The 21,287-nt window shown below is 43.2% G+C and overlaps 1 protein-coding gene across 8 annotated transcripts in view; it reads left to right on the top strand.

Moving 5' to 3' along the window:
- The window catches only part of SIPA1L1 (signal induced proliferation associated 1 like 1), a 255,828-nt gene that overhangs the window by 215,190 nt on the left and 19,351 nt on the right, over nt 1-21,287 (top strand). For 7 of the 8 annotated variants that reach the window (XM_066608379.1, XM_066608380.1, XM_066608381.1 and 4 more), the window contains 5 exons: nt 2,811-2,935; nt 13,848-13,966; nt 14,881-15,326; nt 19,449-19,688; nt 20,109-20,268. In XM_066608379.1, coding sequence (XP_066464476.1) covers nt 2,811-2,935; nt 13,848-13,966; nt 14,881-15,326; nt 19,449-19,688; nt 20,109-20,268 — 1,090 coding nt within the window. The remainder of the gene's footprint in view (nt 1-2,810; nt 2,936-13,847; nt 13,967-14,880; nt 15,327-19,448; nt 19,689-20,108; nt 20,269-21,287) is intronic. The other variant, XM_066608386.1, reaches the window with a different exon arrangement.

Here is a 21,287-nt window from a genome sequence, read left to right as displayed (position 1 = left end):
TCTACTTCCCACGTACTTGATATAGCATCTTGTTATTTACAGGCTGCACGTTCTTTTGTCCTCCGCTTGCCTCTGGAGATCTATTGCTTTCACTCATTTGCTTGGAACCTGATAGTCCATCCAGCCATGGTGAAAAAGCTATTATGATTGATCAGCAGTTAATGTAGGTTTTACCTCTGAGCAGCGCATTATGTGGGTATTCTTCCAGCGGCTGAGGTGTACAGTTCCTAGCAGCCTAATATCCGTAGTGTAAAATGTGTTTTATACCTGATATGGGGATAAAGTGAAGAGTTATGGGTCTAGACTGCCCTGAAGTTTTGGAAGATAAAAGGGGCAGGTTTTCTATTGAAAATGGGGCAAGTTACGTTCACATGTAGTGATTATGCACTGTGTATTTTTTGTGTGGATCAGCATCACAATCAACGCCATTTGTTGTGGGTTTTGATGCGGATCCACAGCTTTCAGTTGAAGTCTGCAGTAGATCCGCATCAACATCCGTGCCAAAGCTGCGGTTTTTGAGCGGGATTGAGACATTATTTCTGTTGTTTATTTTTCAATATGGAAATGTGCACCAATTCTGCTACATGTGAATGTACCCGTAGATACTACCAAACACTTTTGCCGCGTCCAACAGAGGAACGTGGTTTCCAGGAAGGTGACCCACATAAGTGGTGCGTGAGTCAACTGCTGTTGTGGTCTTTGGAGAACACTGCACAACAGAAGGTAGAGTCCAGCACCAACGTTCTTGTTTTTGGACGAGAGCTGGACCCTTCCTTCCTCTGTGCAGTATGTATTTTGACCTGTGTTACGGCACACAATACACAGCTGTCTTGTAGGCTGCGAAGATCCCTTTGAGCTTCCGTTTCAAAGATTGACTGACTTATTCTTTAGAAGCATTAAAATTAGTCTGATATACGGCATACGATGGAGAATGCAACTTGATTCTGCCTCTCCCCCATTGAAATGCAATAGCGCCATATTTGGCTCCGTATATCTGCGTTCCTGTACATAGGCTCAATGTCAGGGAGAATGAAGTGGAATTCATATTCATGAATAAATAAAGCGAGGTAGTAGTGTGGTTTTCTGTCATCTAAGGGGTATAGAAAGCTGAATGACAGATTTACTGCTGTAAGATCTGCCGCCGAGTACGTTTTCTATGACACCCGTTAATATAAGGAATATCAGGCAGCATTTTTTCATAGAGAACTAATGTATTCAGTGACCTAAAGAGAAGGGCAGACTGTAAACCTGTGAAAATAAAGCTGATTGCTCTAGTGTGCCGCCTTCCCTAATGAGCGGTTGTGACCAGAGTGTCAAATCCCAAAGCCAGGTGTGCAGAAGAAATGTGTTGTGTTCCTTCTGATAATGACTTATCGCTTACAAACTCCCTGCTCGCCACCAGTGTGGCCGTTGATTGCCTCGGAGGAGGATATTGCACAGAGCAGACGTGTTTATCCTTTGCAGAAGGCTCAGTCTGCGAATAGACAGAGAACCTCCATGTATAAAGAATTAGTATTGAACCGAGCGCTGACGATACCCTGCATCAGAAACTTCTCTTCATGTAATTCCAAAGTTTATTGAACCCAAAATATTCAGTGCCCTTCCACTGTTCAGTCTTGAGTGGTGTTCATCATTACGTTACAGTTCATGTAGCATCTTAAAGGCAATGTCACATTGAATCTAATGTGATTCCCAGCGAATTGACTCATCATTTCTATATTTAGATGCAAGAAGCTACAGCGGGATAAAAGAAATATGGCGGACTTTTATTTAAAGGGAATCTGTCACTTACTTTGAGCCCTATAAGCTACGGGGTCAAATCAGCTGATTCACTGAGTCCGGGGTGTGAGTTTTATACTTGCCGTTCCCCCACTTTCTATGCTCCGCCCACCGCTGAATGCATTGAGGCACACGCTATGCTTAGAATGAGAGGATGACTTGGCATGCTGCTCAATCATCTACAGCAGCCAGTTTGAGCGTTGACGCCGGGATAACAGGGAAGATAAGTTGTTAAAACTTACTTTCCCAGACTCGGTTGATCAGCTACTTAGCTTATAGGCTCAAAGTAGCCGACGGATTCCCTTTAAAATGTTCCCCTATTGCACTCATTTGAAGTTGACCAAAGAGGTTTCATGCAGTTTATAATTGTGTAATTATAAATGAACCACAAAAGTTTATAGAACTGTTAAATTTACTATATGGTCTAATGTAGCTCTAAGCATTAATTGCATGGACCAAAGGGATCATTCACATCTGCACTATAAGGCCTCATGTCCACAGGCGGGTCAGATTCCACATGCAGGAGCCCGCAGCGGAATCCCACCCTGCCCGCAGCCGAAGACAGTATTTTACCTGTGCGGGTCTTCTGTGTCTTGTCTGGATCTTCTTTCTTCTTCACTGCGGATGCGCTGTACGTTTTTTGTTTTTTTTTAACTCCTGCTTTCTTGCAGTATCCGCAGCCCGTCCACAATTGAATTGAATTGCCGACCGGCCATGGATCGGACAGCTTTCATTAACTTCATTGGAAACCGTCCACGCAGGATCCACAGTGAAATGTGTCCACACAACAAATCCGCTTGCTTTTAATGCATTTGTGGACGCACTTGTTTCCCTATGGGTGCCTTGATTTGCCGATAATCCTTCTCTCACTTTAATGGAGCTGTTGATCATGTGTGGGTGGGAACTAATCCCCAAGCCCTGGTGGTATTCATGGACCAACGGTCCAAGCAAATAATGTACATGAAGTGTGTTGGCGGTGATGGAGATGATAGAATATATTTCTAATCATAACCTTGTTTTCCTTCCAACAGGTTTGGAGTTGGGCGAAGGTCACCAGCATCTATTGACAGACAGAATACACAGGGTGACCTGGTGGCAAGTGGAAAGTCTACCCCCAACTGGCAGAGGAGCGATGACAATGTGAATGATCAAATAGGTATTTGTCTAGTACTACACTTAGATATTTCTTGTTTTGTCTCACAATAATTTTTTTTACTTAACTTTCAGCATTTTGAATGACTGGAACTTCTTGCTTGTAAATGGACATATAACTATAATATATTAACAACCCCCCCTCTCCCTGGGGTAACATAGTAACATAGTATGTAAGGCCGAATGAAGCTATTGGACCATTGTTTTTTTATGATTTATTTTTATGCCATTAACAGTGTTGTGTATATATAGTTACCTTTATATTATGGATTAGTACAATTATGACAACAAATTTATAGAGGTTTTATTAGGTTTCACTGCCTTTGAACAATATAAATACTTTTTGTAAAAAAACTAAAGTTTTTGTGTGGCCACATTCCTGCACCAGAGAATTTTAATTTTGCAGTCGACAGAGCTGTATGTAAGCCTGGTTTTTGCAGGACAACGTGCAGTTTTTGTTGGCATTTTGAGGTATATACAATTTTTTAATGACTGTATTTTTCGAACTATAAGGCCGCCTGCAGACGGGCGGGTTGGATCCTGCTGTGAGGGTTGGATCCGGCTGCGGGACCTGACCCGAGCGCCTGCAGAGAGCGGCGCGTACTCGCCCGCGGCTCCGGCTGTTTGATGTGCCGGCTTGCCGGGCAGTCGGTGCATGCGCAGACCAGAGCCGGCGGCCGGGCAGTGATGTTTCTGTGTGGGGCTCGCAGAGCCCCGCACAGAAATAGAGCATGCTGCGGTTTGTTTGCAACGCGAGATTTCACACAGATAAACTGCGGCTGTCTGCCTAGGTTTGGCAATCCTATGGCAGTTTCCAGGGACGAAAATTCCGCGGGAAATCCCGCCGCGGAATTTCCGCCCATCTGCAGGCTGCCTAAGACAGTTTTCAGCAAAATAGATGCGGCAGGGGGATCTGATAAATCCAGAGACTCTTGACCGCTGCCCTAATGATCTGGCAGTGTGCTGATGCAGTGCCCTACCCGATCATTTGGATATCCATACATGCCGCATTTAACAGTGTTTAATATGCTAGCACATTTACAACGTGCGTGCAGCAGTACTATGTATGTGTAGAATGTGAACTTATGTGATTGTGCCATTGTTTGAATAGACTCTAGGTTTAATTGGAGCGGCTTATTCACTGTTAACCCGCATGTTCTATATTAGAACACCAAAGTTAATTATGGTAGCCCCTCCACTTTATTAGACCCCCAAAGATGTTTAATATGGAATATTTTTTCTGTTGCCTAAGCAAAGGTTGCATCTTAGGGCTCCTGCCCACAGACGGATATTTTCAGCGGAATCTGTGGTGGGTGTCTGTGAATCCGCAACAAATAGTGCCTATAGCATAATATGGGAAATCGATTTCTTTCTGCACACTTGCGAAAACCAATTGTGGTTTTCGGAAGCAGATGAAAAATTGCAGCATGCTTCATTTTTCTGCGGATTCTGCGCGGACGGCTTCCAATGCAGTCAATGGAAGCAGTCTGATCCTGTAATTGCGGAAAGGTTGTGGATTCCACGGGATGACAAGGGAAAAGCAGGAGTTTAAAAAAAACCAAACCAACTGTAGTGCGCAAGTCCAACGGCTCGCTGTGCAGACCATCCGCAGTGCAGATCAAGAGAGAAGACAGCAGGTATGCGCCGCTACCGGCCGAGACGGATTCGGCTGTGGGATTCTGCATGTAGAATCTCGCTCTGCCATATGCAGGGGGCTTATAGTCCGAAAAACACAGTATTTTTTATTCCTGTTTTAAGAAAGTACGACAATAACGTTTTATTTATGATTTGTACAGAATTCACTGTGATGGATGAATGTAATATTTTATATTATGGGTTTTTATTATGGATGTGGTAGCTTTTTTTTGTTTGTTTTTTAAATTATTTTTTTTAATATTTGAAGCTTTGTTCATTTTTTTCTTGTAAAAAGCATCTGCGGGGTTAAACAGTGTAGAAGAGTGATTAGGTGAGAGTCCTCATTTCATTCCTTTTTTTTCCTTTTTTGGGGGAAAAACCCCATATGTAAGAATCGAAGAGCAAATATGCTCTCTGATAAGGGAGGGGGATGATAACATGAATAAAAATTCAGTGGACAAGTAGAATTACAAATGTTATCTGCTGCAGGCTCATTCTCTACACACTGACTGAAAAGTGACAGCTGTAAATTTAGTATTCCTGACTCCAGTTTAAACTGCTGTATCTCCGGGTCTGTAAGGGCTACTGGAGAGTTTCCCAACTCCAGTCCTCAGGGACCGCCAACAGGTTATGTTTTCAGGATTTCCTCAGTATTGCACAGGTGATGTAATTATTGTTGGTGCTCAGACATTGCCACAGGTGTTCCTACTATAGGATATCCAGAAAACATGACCTTTTGGGGTCATGTTTTGCAAGCTTATGCTTGGGGGTAGGGGAGGGTCTAATACTCCCCTCCCACCGGTGTTCCGGTCCTTGTGATGTCCTGCCGTGTCCTCCTCCACGCCGACAGAGCATTTCTTCCTGGAAGCGGGGCTTGAATACCTTGCCTCCAGCAAGCTAATGCTTTGACTGGTTAATCTAGCACCGCGTCAGCCAATGAAAGCCGGCGCTGGATTAACCAGTCACAGCCATTCAATGATGCTTGCGGTTGAGGACACTGCTTACCCGTATGGGTCTTCATTGTTCTTCACTGCGGATGTGTGTGGAAGCGACAGCCGGGACAGGCCGCGGATCGGACTGCTTCCATTGACCTCAATGGAAGCCATCTGTGCGGGAACCGCACTGAAATGAAGCATGCTGCGATTTCTTTTCTGGACCAAAAGGTCTGCAAAACAAATCTGCATGCTTTAATCAATGTGCGGATGCCCATGGTTCCCTATGGGCGACTTGATTTGCGGATCTTCCGTGCAGATCACCCCGCACATTCTGCAAATCAGATCTGCCTGTGGACATTAGATCCAACAGAAGAAAGGGGGAAACAAACTGCTTTATCAATAATCCTCAACTGCACAAAAGTGTGGCGATATAATGAACGATAGTTGCTGTTTACTATATCTCATGGCTATGGCCAACACAACACAATTGGGTGTATTTGACAAAAAAATCTGTTTATGGCCATCCTATAATGTGAACAGTAACTTTCTGAGCCTTGAATAAAAATGCCAAAATAAAAAAAAACCCTAACAAAAAAGAAAAAGCATTCCCCACTTCAAAGGGCAGCTATATTAACCTAGCAGGTGGCACCAACATTAAAATACCTGCCAATGGCTAAAAGTGCACATGACCTCAACAAAATGAAATGGAGGTTTCATAGAACCAATTGGCTGCCCAAAAGCAAAAACACTTACAGGAGTTTCCCAGCTCTGAACTATAATCTGTCCTCCGCTTAGGTCCTCAATAGTTTGGTGGAGATCTGCTGCCCAAGACCAATCAGTCATTCACCAGGGCCACAAAGAGCTGCAGTGGGCCAATAACGAACAGCACCGTACACTCTGCGGCGGCCTGGCAAAGTTCCCATTCCTTCCCACAATCCACTATTGATGACCTATCACAAGGATAGATGAGGATGGATCATCAATAGTTCAGACCTGGAAAACCCTTTTAAGCTGCCTGTGTCCATCATATTCAGCATTGGCCATTTCTAGTGGAGGCAGCGTATGTATGGGGAAGCCCAACCTTTGCATCCCCTGGAGACAAGTACTGTCTGCGGAAATAAGGAGCGCCCGCAGAACTCTGTCTACTTTTATAAAAAGGCATTCTTGCCCAATATCCATGGTTTTGTTTCTGTGTTTATAGGAGTGGTCACCAGCAATGGTTGTTGGCTGATAGCAGCTCCCTGCTATCTATTGTGTGAGCTCAGCTCTCCGAAATTATTTTTTTTTGCTAAATGAGACAATTTTTTCTTTTTTTATACTTGTGTATCTATAAACACTGTCAAATGTGAATTGTGCCTGTTCTTACAAATTTACATTTGTATTAGATTACACAATGAAGCTGTCAGTGAAAGTAAAATACTAATATTAGAAAACAGCGGGGATGTAGAAGTGCGTTGTGTGCACAGATTTGTTTTCCTTTTATATGGGCTTTGCAGTTTGTGCTTTATGAAACAACTCGATCAGGAGTTTCACAGGAATTAATCAGTTTGGCATAGAAGTGATCCTCAGTATTACCTTCTGCTATCCTCGAACAGAAAGAAAACAATATGTATACTGGTGATACCGGAGCTCGTGCTTTTATAGAGGCCAAGATGCATTTTGGAAGGCTGAGGACTAATAAATAACGAGAGATGATGGAAACCATGTGGAAAATACATAAGAATTGTAGCTTTGTTGTTGTCCTGTTAAAAACTAAATAGAAATGGCTGAGTTGGAATTGGGACAAAAACCAGGACGGAACTGTAGGATTCAGTATGTGACACTGAGGTCCCTTTGGTCTCTGTTTCATATAAGTTCTTTCCCTGTCAGTCTTTTAAACTATGTGATGCAAAGACCAAATAAATCTTTATCTCATATACTGAAGCCTATGCTAACACCCCAATGCCATTTTCTGCATAGAAGATACACAGCCAGCAACAGGGCACTGAGCGAGAAATTGCTCTGTAGTCGCTAGTCACTTTGCTTCAATGCGTTGCAATGAAGTGACCAGTCAGCGACTACTTGCTCAGTGTAAACAGGAGTAATTCACTCCTTCAATGACTGCCTGTTTGCAGTGAATGGAGGCGGACGGTCAGAAGAGATCTCCGGCGCACTCCACCTCCATTCACTGAACGACTATCGCTGCTGCGTGAAAGTACAGGAATGATAATCATTTGGATGACATTCAGACACTTGAGCGCCCAATAGTTCACCCATACAAAGTAAATTAAAAATACAATTTCCAATCATTGTTATAAAGACTTCCATAAAGGGTTGGACATTGATTTGCAGGAATGCTGCCATCCAATAGGTGGCGCTGCAGAGGTATTGTCCCGTCTTTTTTTTATTTGCAGATTTTCCAAGGAACATGGACTTATAAGTCTTCGCACCTACCTCCCAGATGCTCTCGTTAAGGCAGCGGTTCTCAACTCCAGTCCTCAGGGACCCCCAACAGATCACATTTTCAGGATATACTATAGTAAGGACATCTGTAGCAATGTCTGAGGCACTGACAAGAATTACATCACCTGTGCAATACTGAGGAAACATGACCAGTTGGGGGTCCCTGAGGACTGGAGTTGAGAAACTCTGCCTTAGTGTTTATTCAGACAGGCGTATATCGGTTGGGTTTTCACGCCCAACCGATATACGGTGCTCCCCTCTGCAAGGGAAGGAGGCAGGCCGGGCCGGGAGCTATTGCACTGAGCTCCCACCCCATCTCTGCCCCTCACTACTGTTTACAATGAGAGGGGAGGCGCTAAGTTCTGCCATGCCCCCTCCTATTGCAAACAGTGTCAAGGGACGGAGAGGGGGCAGAAGCTCAGTGCACTGCTCCCGTCTCGTTCTGCCTGCCTCCTCCCCTTACAGAGAGGGGCAGCGTATATCGGCCGGGCGTGAAAACCCGACCGATATACGCCCGTCTGAATAAGCCCTAAGGAGAGACAATACCTCTCCTGACCCATGTCATAGGGCTCTCACTAGCGAAGCCAGAAACCTACTGCACATCGATGAGGGACAAAACCCCGAAACAGCTGTCTGTGTATGGACTCTGGCTTGGTTATCAATTCCCAATCATTGTTCTAAAGACTTGTCCAAAGGACCGGACATTGATTTGCCGGAATGCTGCCATCCAGTAGGTGGCGCTGCAGAAGTATTCCATCTTTCTTATTTGCGTATTTCCCAGAGGAGCATGAATCGCCTAATAAGTCTCCTCCCTTACCTTCTAGGCGCTTTCTTTAAGAAAAGACAATACTCCTCCTAAAGTACCTTAAAGGAGATGTCCCGAGGCAGCAAGTGGGGTTATACACTTCTGTATGGCCATATTAATGCACTTTGTAATGTACATTGTGCATTAATTATGAGCCATACAGAAGTTATAAAAAGTTTTATACTTACCTGCTCCGTTGCTAGCGTCCTCGTCTCCATGGTGCCGACTAATTTTCGGCCTCCGATGGCCAAATTAGCCGCGCTTGCGCAGTCCGGGTCTTCTGTAGTCTTCTATGGAGCCGCTCGTGCCAGAGAGCGGCTCCGTGTAGCTCCGCCCCGTCACGTGCCGATTCCAGCCAATCAGGAGGCTGGAATCGGCAGTGGACCGCACAGAAGAGCTGCGGTCCACGAAGACGGAGGATCCCGGCGGCCATCTTCACCGGTAAGTATAGAAGTCGCCGGACCGCCGGGATTCAGGTAAGCGCTGTGCGGGTGGGTTTTTTAACCCCTGCATCGGGGTTGTCTCGCGCCGAACGGGGGGGGGGTTTAAAAAAAAAAAAAACCCGTTTCGGCGCGGGACATCTCCTTTAAGATAGTCTTGCCAAATTAAAGACACACTGTTGTATATGGGTGCTTCTACACTGAACAGCTGACAAAGTTTGTTTGATCACTTATACAAGCAGATAAATCGTTCATCATTCACTGTACTAGTGAATGTGAATGACTAAAGGATCGTCGCCTATACTCAATATGTAAATGAGTGATTATTTTAATGCTTTCATAAAACGAACGAGACTCAAATGAATTCTCATTCGTCGTTCTATTGTTGGCCGTGTTTACACTGAACCATTATCGTTCAGATTTGAACGATTCAGTGTTTTTTTTTTTTTTTTAAGTTAGTCATTTTTATTTATTTATTTTTTCAAATGATGATCGTTCCGTGTAAAAGCACCCTTCAGCCCCAAGGCGGAGCAGCGTCACTCCGCAGTCACGTTAGAATGACAGCATATTGCACCATCTTTTTCTGCATTGTATCCAGCTGTGATTCACGGTAATGTGAGCCAATGTCGTCGTGAGCCCTAACTTTGATTGCCAACCTTGAATGTAAGCATATACTCTCAAGAGACTTTACAGCATTCCTTTTATATATTTGAGAATTGCAAGTTAATTGTTAAACTTTTTTTTCTTTCTCAAATGATTCCCTTCACAAACAGGGTGTTGGGGGAAGCCTTTCGCCCCGCAGCTGCTCTTCCTGGCAGCACAGCGCGGGCGCCATGCATCGCTCCTATATTCTGGAGGAGGTGGAGGAGGGATTGTTGTCATGTCAGCACATCATTGTAAGACTATAGATGCATGCATGTGCCTCCTGTAATCTGCTGATGGTGCTTGGTCCTGTCTTATAGAGTAACATATCAGTGCTGCTAAATTCTAAGAAAGAACAAGACAGTTTTGTTGCTAAGAAGAAAAGATTGCACAAAACCACCTTGAGAAAGTTAGATTAATTCTAGGAGATCCGGAGTTGCTTAGTAACGTAAAATTAAGCTTTGTCCATTTCTGGGTTGTCGAGCCATCTGTTCAGCTACTGTATATGCGCATTTCAACATGGCAAAGCAGCAATTAAACTGCTCCGTAATCTTCGAGGGGACAGAATGTTTGTAGGGTGTTTTTTATTTCACAGATGTTTTGTTTCTTCCGAGATGGTAACAGTGAATACATTTTCTAAGAGCGATTCTTTTCCTGTAATATAAAAGGTTCTTGTCACTGAATGATGCAACTGAAGGAAGTGTTATTCCAAAGCCAAGAAATGTGAATGATGCCGCACATCTCTGTCACAGTGGAAGTTGTCATAGAAATGAACTTGACTAAGAAATTCTCGGTTATTGTAGGGAAGGCCCTTTTGTGAGCCGATGCTGTCGCATTCCTAAACGGCCTACAGGAGAGCTTTTGCATGTGGGCTTTTTAACACACATGTTTGCACACGCAAATTTACTTGTGCAAGGCACAGAGATTAGAACCCATTAATTTCATTAGTTTCATTAATTTCAATATAAGCGGCGTACTTTGTTTTTGTGCACACTTGCGCCATCATAGGAGTCTTATCCATACTGAACTGTGCAATTTCGCACACAATTCGATAGCATCGGGGACTAATTGGGCTGCACAACCTGTTAATTCATGGCACAGGTGTGTCCCACATCAATGGGAACAGTTCCAGGAGCGCAGAAAAGTAAAATGCGGTAAGCTCGTGATAGCGCTCCCTTCACAGCACAATTACATCTTGCTATCAAGAGTGTATCTATGCCTACACTTGTCTGCAGGAGCCTAAAGCTTCAGTTTCCTTTAGGTGGTGCTACTGGACACCACATATTACAGCCATTTCTTATGTGTTGGCGGTATCTTTAATAAAATTATATTGTCCTCGCTGTGGAACTCGCCATAAATTTAAAAAAAAATTACTTGGACAAGTGTGTGTGTATGTGTATATATATAATATAAATTATACAAGATATCAAAAGGAACAGAGATAAATAAATCCAAGATATCAAGAAAGATATCCTCAAAGGATACAAACAGGATATACAAATAGTATATCAGCGAGCTACAGAAAAGCAAATTCTGCATCCATGGTATATGTGTGAAATCCAATCTGAGAGGAGCCATACAGATTGCAATCAACCTCAACAGTTAAGAGTAGACTTCATGGTGGACTCCAATTTCCTTTGTCTAAAGCAAACTTGTATACAATGGATGATGCTACACTATTTTTTCAAAATTCTTCAAATTACAGCAATTCTGTCAGGTGAAGATTTCTTCTCATCTGTTAAGGCACTTTTACACGCAAAGATAATCTTCCAAACGAAAGATTTAGCGGTGTATCTGCATAAAGTGTTAATGGCCATTAACACTTTATCATTTGCATGTAAAAGCATCTCCAGGAGTTGTCTGCTGGGTCGGGCATGTGTTTAAACATCCTGCAGTCTATTGAAAGATGAGTGAAATACATTCAAATGCAATGTATTTGCTCAGTCTTTCAGCGACTGAAGGATGGATTTTATGTGAACTAAAATCCATTGTTCAAATGACAAGTGCATGATGCCTGCGTTTACATGTAATGATTGTCGCTCATTTTCAGCTGTTTGGGTGAATTTTGATCGATAATCATTGTGTGTAAAAGGGCCTTTTAGAGAGACACTGCACAGGTCTCGTTAAGGAATTCCATAATGTTCAACTAAGTGAAACCAATAAACCCATTAGCTAAACGAATGCTAAAAACCAACTGACTCTACTTTTACTTTATAATGGTATATTTAGTTTCCATGGCATAGCTGTTTGTGCATTATAGATCAAAAGGAAAGTCCAGTGGCATAAGTATCAGTTAACCCTTTATTTTTAGATGTCTCCTTATAACACAGTAAATTTGATGTTTAAGCCAAATCAACATAACATTTCACATGTTTGATCTACCCTGATGTAACCTGCTGATGGTAGATGGCATAATTAATTACAGCCCCAATTCCAAAAAGGTTGGGACGCTGTGTAAAATGTAAACTAATGATAAGAAAAAAAGAAGGCAATGATTTGGATATCTCCTCTAACCATATTTTATTCACAATAGAACATACAACACGTATAAGAAGGTGATAGTGAGACATTTTCCAATTTAATTAAAGAAACATTAACTCATTTAGAAATTGATTGCAGCAACACATCTCACTAAAGTTGGGACACTGTTAATATAAGGCTGGAAAAGAGGTACTAATGAAAAGCTGTGGGGTCATTCTTTCACTGACTCACATGACTGTATATAAAAAGAACATGTTAAAGAGGCAGTCTCTCTCAAAAGCAAAGATGGTCAGAGGTTGACCAATCTAAAAATTGTGGAAAATTTTTTAAAAAATGTTCCTCAACGTAAAATTGCAAAGACTTTGAATATCCCACCATCTACAGTACATAATTCCATCCATTTCTAGAATATGGAGAAATTCATGTGAACGAGGGACAAGGCCGACAGTCAATATTGAATGCTACTGATGGTAGACATGGCTTTGGCCCAACGTTTCTTTGAGCTGCATTTCTGCCATCAATTTCTAAATTCAGTTCAATTTGTTTTTTTAATGAAATATGTTCTTTGTTCTATGGTTAGATGAGAATTTTAGATCATTGTATTTATTTTTTTTCCTTTTACATTTATCTACATTTTACACAATGTCCCACCTTTTTGCGAATTGTGGTTGTATAATTAAAGGGGTTGTCTCGCGAAAGCAAGTGTGGTTAAGCACTTCTGTATGGCCATATTAATGCACTTTGTAATATACATCATGCATTAAATATGAGCCATACAGAAGTTATTCACTTACCTTCCCTGCGCTGGCGTCCCCGTCTCCATGACTCCGTCTAATTTCAGCATCTAATCTCCCGATTAGACGCGCTTGCGCAGAAGGGTCTTCTCCCATCTGTTCGGTCCGGCACGAGCGGCTTTCTGGCTCCGCCCCCTTCTACGCATCGTCGCGTAGCTCCGCCCCGTCACGTGTGCCGATTCCAGCCAATCAGAAGGGTGGAATCGGGAGAAGACCCTTCTGCGCAAGCGCGTCTAATCGGGAGATTAGACGCTGAAATTAGACGGAGCCATGGAGACCGGGACGCCAGCGCAGGGAAGGTAAGTGAATAACTTCTGTATGGCTCATATTTAATGCACGATGTATATTACAAAGTGCATTAATATGGCCATACAGAAGTACTTAACCCCACTTGCTTTCACGAGACAACCCCTTTAACATCATTTGAGTCCTTCAGAACTTTTCTCAGCTCTTATGTCCGCAGGTGTACCATTAAATTATTTGCACATATTTCCTAACTACAGTAGCAGCAAAGGTCCTATCAATTATAAGGAAATCATTACTGCTATCCGTTTACCAGTGCCATAGAAAAGAGAAGGTAATACCTTCTACCGAGCACCCTCAGCATACTGACTACACCAAAGCCCTTGTAAAGATGTCATGGAGAATGAAATGCATTGGCAATTTTTAAACTGACCAGTAATACTTTTGTAGATCCTGTAATATTCTTCCAGCTAAAGCCTTGAAATTGCCTGTTTTGCAGAGCCAACGTGCCACATGCCTGCTGTGTCTAAGGTACATCCATCATACAGAGACAGCCCTACAGGAAGACTTATACGGCAGGATCCTGTTCTTCATCTGTCTCCTCACAAACAGGGACAAGTGTGTATTAAATCTTCTTTCTTAAACTACATTTAGGATGAAGCTACAACATTGATGCAGTGGAAACCTCTGGCAGCGTATGGTTGCCGTAGATTTTAAATGGATTGTTAAAGGGTGGCATAGTTTAAAAGAAACTCCAGTTTCACTTGCAAAACTTTTCAGCCAATAACTTTGATTGAAAGGTTCTCCCCCTTATGTGCCATTTATAATGCTAGTGTTGTGTTATGTGGATTATTATAGGTTATGGGACCTTAGGTCCTTTGTGGCACATTGGTACAACTGCTACCCCTGCAACCTCTATAGCTACTGCTTTGGCTAACAGCACTTTACATTGAAATATAAACATTCACACTTGGAAAAGCAGGTTTCTAAAATGGATAGTACCTATCTATATGCTTAAAGAGTAGCTGCCCTTTCAACATGTCAAAAGTATTGATGAGTGAGGGTCCTACTACTGTGACCCCTGCTAATCACAAGAATGAGGGAGCTACAGCACTCCCCTGAGTTCTGTGCCCCCTCGACTGTCTACGCTGCTTCTATGCGCCTTCTGATGGCCTGTATAGAGGTCTATAGAAAGCGCTATAGACCTCTGAGGCTGTCTTCAGCTGCCAGAAGAAAGTGGCTCTCTTCTGATTCATTCTCACTCACTGCTAAGAGCAGAAAATTCACTTGAAGTAAATTGCAGCCCTCTGTAATAGTAGCTTTCTCTGCTCTCCTCCATCATTCCCCTGGGCCCTGTCATACAGCCCTCTGTAATAGCTCAATTCGAAGACAATTCAAACTATATAAAGCTCCAGAACATGGAGGACTAGACAGGTCATGCCCATATGAAGTATTACAAAAAAAGTCATTGGTTTGTCCTTTATGCATTCATTCTACTACTTTGAACTTCTTTTCATGTTATTTATTTACAGACTGATAGCCATTATTCCAGCCATTCAAGCACCAATACACTTTCCAGCAATGCATCCAGTGCCCACAGTGAAGAGAAGTGGTACGACAGTGGAGAACGGCTGGAGTCGGAGTTGAGCAGCTATACATATATTCAAGGAACATCCGCTGACAGTGGGATTGACACCACTTCATATGGCACTAACCACATCAATTCAGCCATTCCCGGGGCATCGGCCACATCTCCACGCTCCGGGCCTCCTAAGGACAAAGTGGCACCTCTTTGGCACAGCGTCAGTGATGTGGGGTTAATATCTGATAGGACTTGTGACAGAGACTCTCACGCAATGGATGGGAAAAGGGAATCTCCTGTCACTATGGAGAATCACACTAAAGTCCCCATAGGCGCCAAGCCATTAACGAGAGAGAACAGCGCCTACAGCCTCAGTGATGCAGCGTCACATACCAGGTAATATCTCAGTGTCACCGCTTGTGGTAATGCATATGTCACTCTGTTGTGTCATCGCAGCGGTGGAGGGTTCTCTTGCTAAAAGACTCGGTATGCAGAATGGGGATTAGACAACTGTTGTGTGGTGTTACATCTCCTTTCCACCATTCCTTTTTCCCTGACATTAGAAAGAAAATCATTCCATTCCTCTCCCACACAAACTTTACCACAGTAGTCCAAACTTGGATTTAATTCTTAAAGGAACACTTAACCTAAAGTATAGAACATTGGCAGCTTATACAAAATGCTGCTACTGTAATATCACATCGGTGTGAATGTTCCTATGAAGTTATGAGAACTTTTAGATACATTATACTTAAATTATACATCTCTGTAGACTTTATCAGACGAGGTGCACAAGTTCTAAGGTCTCCTAATTTTTTTTTCTAAAAATACTTGCCCAACCAAACAGTTTTGTCAATTCTCAGCACAATGACAGTGCCATGTTTGCATGGCCGATGTAAACACTACTTTAGGTGTTTGTTTTGGCCACTGGAAAATCACTGATGCAAGAGCGGCACGACTGGAAAAACGTGTGACCCTGGAGAGCATCCTTCATGGATATTGACAAAATGAAGGCATCGTTCATGACGTCATCACCTACCAAGATCGTCTGACACATTGCCATGCATGTGGCCTTTTGATTGTCCATGCACCTAGAGTAAACTTTCCGCATCTTCAGGTCTTCCCACAGGATGATGTGCCCTGATCCTAAAGAAATGCTGACTTTGCAGACAGTCTCTTCCACAATCAATCGGCGGTCCTCCATAACCATAATTGCTCCACTCATGCAATCAACTTGTTGGACCAGCAGGTGCATGGCCGAGGCGCCTTTTGGTTTGTACCCGCTCTTGGAACGCGAACAGCACCATTATGGAAAACACTTCAAACTGCAGCCGCTAGGAGTGTGGGTTCTGTGCGCATGGCAATGCTGCTATCTGTCTCGCTCATCTTTAAAGAATGCCCGCGTCTTCTAAAATGTGTCCCATGTTTCCATCTGCCCTTCAAAACATTAGGAGACCTTTTAGAACTGGAATGCATCTCCTATAATCACATTAAAGATCAGCCTCTCCCGCGCCTAAAATGGCTCATAGCAGGGAACAGTAGATCCCATTGGCCTTCACAAATATATGAGGCTTTAGGTTTAGTGTCTCTTTAAATATCGTCCTGCAGTACAATATCGAACATAAGTACTGAAAATAAAAAAAAAAAAGGTCACCTGTTAGGTTTTATATTAGAAGAGATAATAAATTGGTCCTAGTGATACCGTCCCAGTAACAGTCTACTGTTGTATTGGGATGCACTTGTTATCGATTGTCTCGTAGGTCGTTATCGGTGTAGTGCTGTCTTGAGGGCAGCAGTCTTATATGTGGCTTTGTCTCTGGGTCAGAACTTGCCATTCTGTTGTGGTTTTTGGGGCAGCAATCGCTGATGTAAAGTTTTCCTGTGACAGCATTTGTCTATGTAGTGTTGTTCTGGGCAGCAGTTGTCAGTGTCACCTTGTCCTGTGGCGGCAGTCATCCTGTGGCGGCAGTCATCTGTTATGTTGTCCTGAGCCGTCGCTTGTCTGTGCAAAGTTGTGCTGGCCTCAGAATTGCTTATGCAACGTTGTCTTGGGTCTACAGCTGTCAATGTGTTTTTGTGGCATTTGAAATGAACAATATGCTAACCTGAAGAATTGAGTATTCGGACGGTATGTCAACTCTAAAATGTAGATTTGTATTGGTCAGGCAACAGGACAGCTTGGTTACAGAAGGAAATGTTTAAATGAATCTATTCATTGGTTGTACTGTTATGTTTGGAAAGTACTTATCCACAAAACTACAGAAATGCAAATGTACGCACGGAAGGCCCTAGAACAATTGCTTTTTTTTTTTTTTTTAAAGAAATTTTCCACTGACAGTATTTTGATCACAGGGTACCCCACTACTTGCCATCCCATCAGTCAGTGTAAATGAAGCAAACTGTAGTGCCACCACTGGGGAAATAAAGCATTACATTGCTCCCGTTAAAATCAATTGGCTTTTCATTTAATGCATGAATATGCCAGGTTGGATGCAATTACTCGCCTGGCTATTATAGTTGAATTAACTATGAATTCCCTAATAGTGAATGTTTATTAAATAGGCTTTCTGAACCAGACAATCCCGTTAAAGGAATATTTTGGGACTCCTGAAGACTATCTTCAGGATAGGTCATCAATAGTTGATCGGCAGGGGTCCACCGCTTGGGATCCCTGTCGATCAGCTGATTATCTGGCTTGCTGTCAGTGCAGCAGGCCAGATGTCAGTGCAGCAGGCCAGATGTCAGTGCAGCAGGCCAGATGTCAGTGCAGCAGGCCAGATGTCAGTGCAGCAGGCCAGATGTCAGTGCAGCAGGCCAGATGTCAGTGCAGCAGGCCAGATGTCAGTGCAGCAGGCCAGATGTCAGTGCAGCAGGCCAGATGTCAGTGCAGCAGGCCAGATGTCAGTGCAGCAGGCCAGATGTCAGTGCAGCAGGCCAGATGTCATGACCGCTGGTCAGTGCCAGAAGTGTAATGGACAGCTTCACTCCCATTAAAGTCACCTATTCCAGGTCTGACTACAATGAGGAGCCAGAAATGTAAGCGTAATGACTATGACTACGTCCCTTGCGCTGCAATGACAGCACTGGAAGATCAGCTGAGTGCCATACCCCCGCCAATTGCCTATTGATGACCAATCCTAGATCATAAAGAGTAGACGTCCCATAATACCCCTTTAAGTACAGTATACTGCTGATTAGATGGTATATATTCAAGTTGAGCATCTCTGCTCAGCCCTTCACTTTGACTCTTGTGGCCACCTGGATAAAACAAATGGCTACTAATTGCACATTTGTATATCATACTGTTGAGTAGTCATAGTCTCCTCAATAAATCCAATCTGTGCCTATAATCACAAGTAACCTGCTGTATTTGCTAGGTTGCAGTGTGTGTCACGTAAAATGCGATCTAGTATTTCCATCCATTTAGAACTTTTTCCCTTTACCTCTTACTTGGGGTCCATTTACACGGGATGAGCTGGCGGGCAAACGATGCCTGACAGCTCGTACCATTGATGCCCGCTCGTGTACTGTTACACAGGAGTATCATTGGCATCACTCAGAGCGCGGCCAGCATGGAGGCGGAGCGGGCCGGGCAGCGCTCTCCCCCCCCCCCCCCACCTCCATTCAGAGTAAGCAGACAGTTGTACAAAAGTGACCGCCTGCTGTTTACACTGAATGGCTCGTCCAATTCTCTGCATGCAGAAATTCTCACTCAGTCGCTGCATGCGTTTACATGGGATTGTCATAAAAGGGCCTTAAATAGTGCTGCATAAGAAAACTTTGCATTGAGAGTGTTGCAAATTAACACTCAAATGTTGGTAGCTTTAAAACTTGTGTATTTGGGAACAAAATTGCCATGGTTCAAATATTACCATCCAAAAGAGCAAATCTTCTATTCCCGTAGATGCCATTATTTTCGTGCGACAGTCCATGTAAACAGGCGAAATTGCAGACCCTTATCTGCTCAAATAAAGATTTTGCAATGAGCATACATTTGTAACTTTCCGTTTTTCTTTACAAATAACAGTTATTGTTCAGCATTTGGAATCCTGTGGTTTGACCATATTTCTTAGCGGTATAGACTGAAAAAGACTAAGTTGGTCATTCAGACACGTGATAAAAGAATGATTTGTACATATTTTTTTATTTTTGGATACATCTCTAACTACTCCCAAATTAATAAATCATCCATCTAATGTTTGATCCAAAACTTTCTACACACAAGTAATAATATAGTATCTGAACACAAATTCTTTGCAAAAATGAGTTTGAACTTAAATTAAGCAAAACCAAAACTACCAATCTTTTTGCTGTGGGGCATATATATATATATATATATATTTTTTTTTTTAGTCCTGGACCATGGATGTGCTGCTATTTCAGGATTAGAGACGATTACAGTACATTTACTAAACTATGTGGCAAACCATGGTTCCAACCCTGGATAATGGTGTAGATTATTTACAAAGTGGGTGAATATCCAAGAATTAAGCTTAGCTTTCTCTCATTCTCCCCCAGCACCATGAGCTCTCGGCACTCGGGAAGTCCTGTTGTTTTCACCAGTGCCCGAAGTTCACCCAAAGAAGAGTCTCATTCTGCCACTTCCCCACAGCTTGCACCTTCTTTCTCCTCTTCCTCCTCCTCCCCTTCTGGTCCTAGGACTTTCTACCCTCGCCAGGGTGCTACCAGCAAGTACCTGATTGGATGGAAAAAACCTGAAGGGACTATAAACTCTGTGGGCTTTATGGATTCAAGAAAGTAAGAGCCCTTTATGTTCTGCTCGTAAATGATACTAGTAATGTCCTAATCGCTTGGAACGTGTTCTGAGGTTTTGTACGCTATACTGCCATGTACAGCATTGGAGAATACGCTAAGAAACTTGTGCTTCTCTTGTGGCTTTTTAGGGATTTCTTTATTCTGCATGTTTGTAGTCTTAGATAACCGCTAAAGTTCACACCGCGCTTTACACACATGACACAAGGCACATTGGAGATCAGGTTTCTTCCTAACATGCATGATTTTGTGGTGGTCATTGCAAGCGTAGATCTCATTCTCCTTTCCCTGCTTTCCTTCATATCTTTCCTCATTCCTTGTGATAAATAATACAATATCTCTCTGTACGCCAGTCTTTAATTTTTAAAGTCCTCTTCCTGAACTATTTTCTTCCTCCAATGAAAGAAGACACCAGATTGACTGTGTGGAGATGCCACCCACAAGGCTACGTGCATCAATAAGGGATCTGCAGGCTTCGCCAAAGAGAGTGTCCACAGTTCAAGACGAGCTGAAGAAGTTCATTGACATGGAAGAACCACCTACTGGATCAGAGAAGCCGTTAAAGGTAAATATAACACATAGAAATGCTGCAAGGTAACCAGTGTTCTGATTCCCTCTCCATGGGCAGGGGCAGATTCCCAACACCCACACCCATCAGCTAAATGAAGACATAGCACCATACATTCGATAGCAGTTGTGCCTGGTATAGCAGCTCTGTCTCATTCTGCTACAAAATGTACGGAGCTGGGGTTGGTTAAAGCATTTTCTGGGTAAGGGGTATATTTCCCCAAATAGTTCTCGGTCATCCCTCCAATCAACAGGTTCGGACTCCTGTTTTTGAGTATCCAAGATGGCCGACGCAACCTTTAGGCCTCATGTCCACGGGCTGGTCAGATTCCATGCGGGGAATCCAGCCCTGCCCATGGCCAGTGACCCACACTTTCCTGTATTTCCCCCGCAGTGGCATCCGTACGGATCTCTACACTTCCAGGTTTGCTGTACTGCATATGGTCTGCACTGCTCGCCGTCGGACATTTACAGTACAGTCGTTGTGTTTTGTTTGTTTTTTTTTTTTTAAATCTCCTGCTTTCCCGCAGATAGGACTGCTTCCGTTGACTTTAATGAAAGCTGTCAGTGCGGGATTCGCACAAAAATGGAGAGTGCTGCAATTTGTTTTCCGGATCAAAGGGTCCGCAAAACAAATCCGCATGCTTAAATTAATTTGCGGACGCTCATGCTTTACCTATGGACGGCTCGATTTGCGGGTGTCCCACAAATCAAACCCGCCCCGTGGATATGAGGACTTAGACTACCTAATCCCCGAGGTGCATTGCTAGTGTTAGAATGCCAATGAACTTTGGAGATTTAGGTAGTCTGACTGATTGTGTTGCCCATCTTGAATGCCAAAAAATGGGACTTGGAACTTGTGGATCCTCCTCTGGGACAGAATTGTGTCCCAAAACCAAAGGGTCGCTTTAACAATGAGGGGGGATGTGGCACTTGCTGGAGCAACGCGGCCCCTTTATTCAGCAAATAGACCAGCAGACTTTGGTATGGATAGCCTATCTAAGGATAGATATATAT

This window comes from Eleutherodactylus coqui, chromosome 6 (genome assembly GCF_035609145.1).
Source record: "Eleutherodactylus coqui strain aEleCoq1 chromosome 6, aEleCoq1.hap1, whole genome shotgun sequence".
Taxonomy (NCBI): domain Eukaryota; kingdom Metazoa; phylum Chordata; class Amphibia; order Anura; family Eleutherodactylidae; genus Eleutherodactylus; species Eleutherodactylus coqui.
This window is presented reverse-complemented; position numbering and strand designations above follow the sequence as displayed.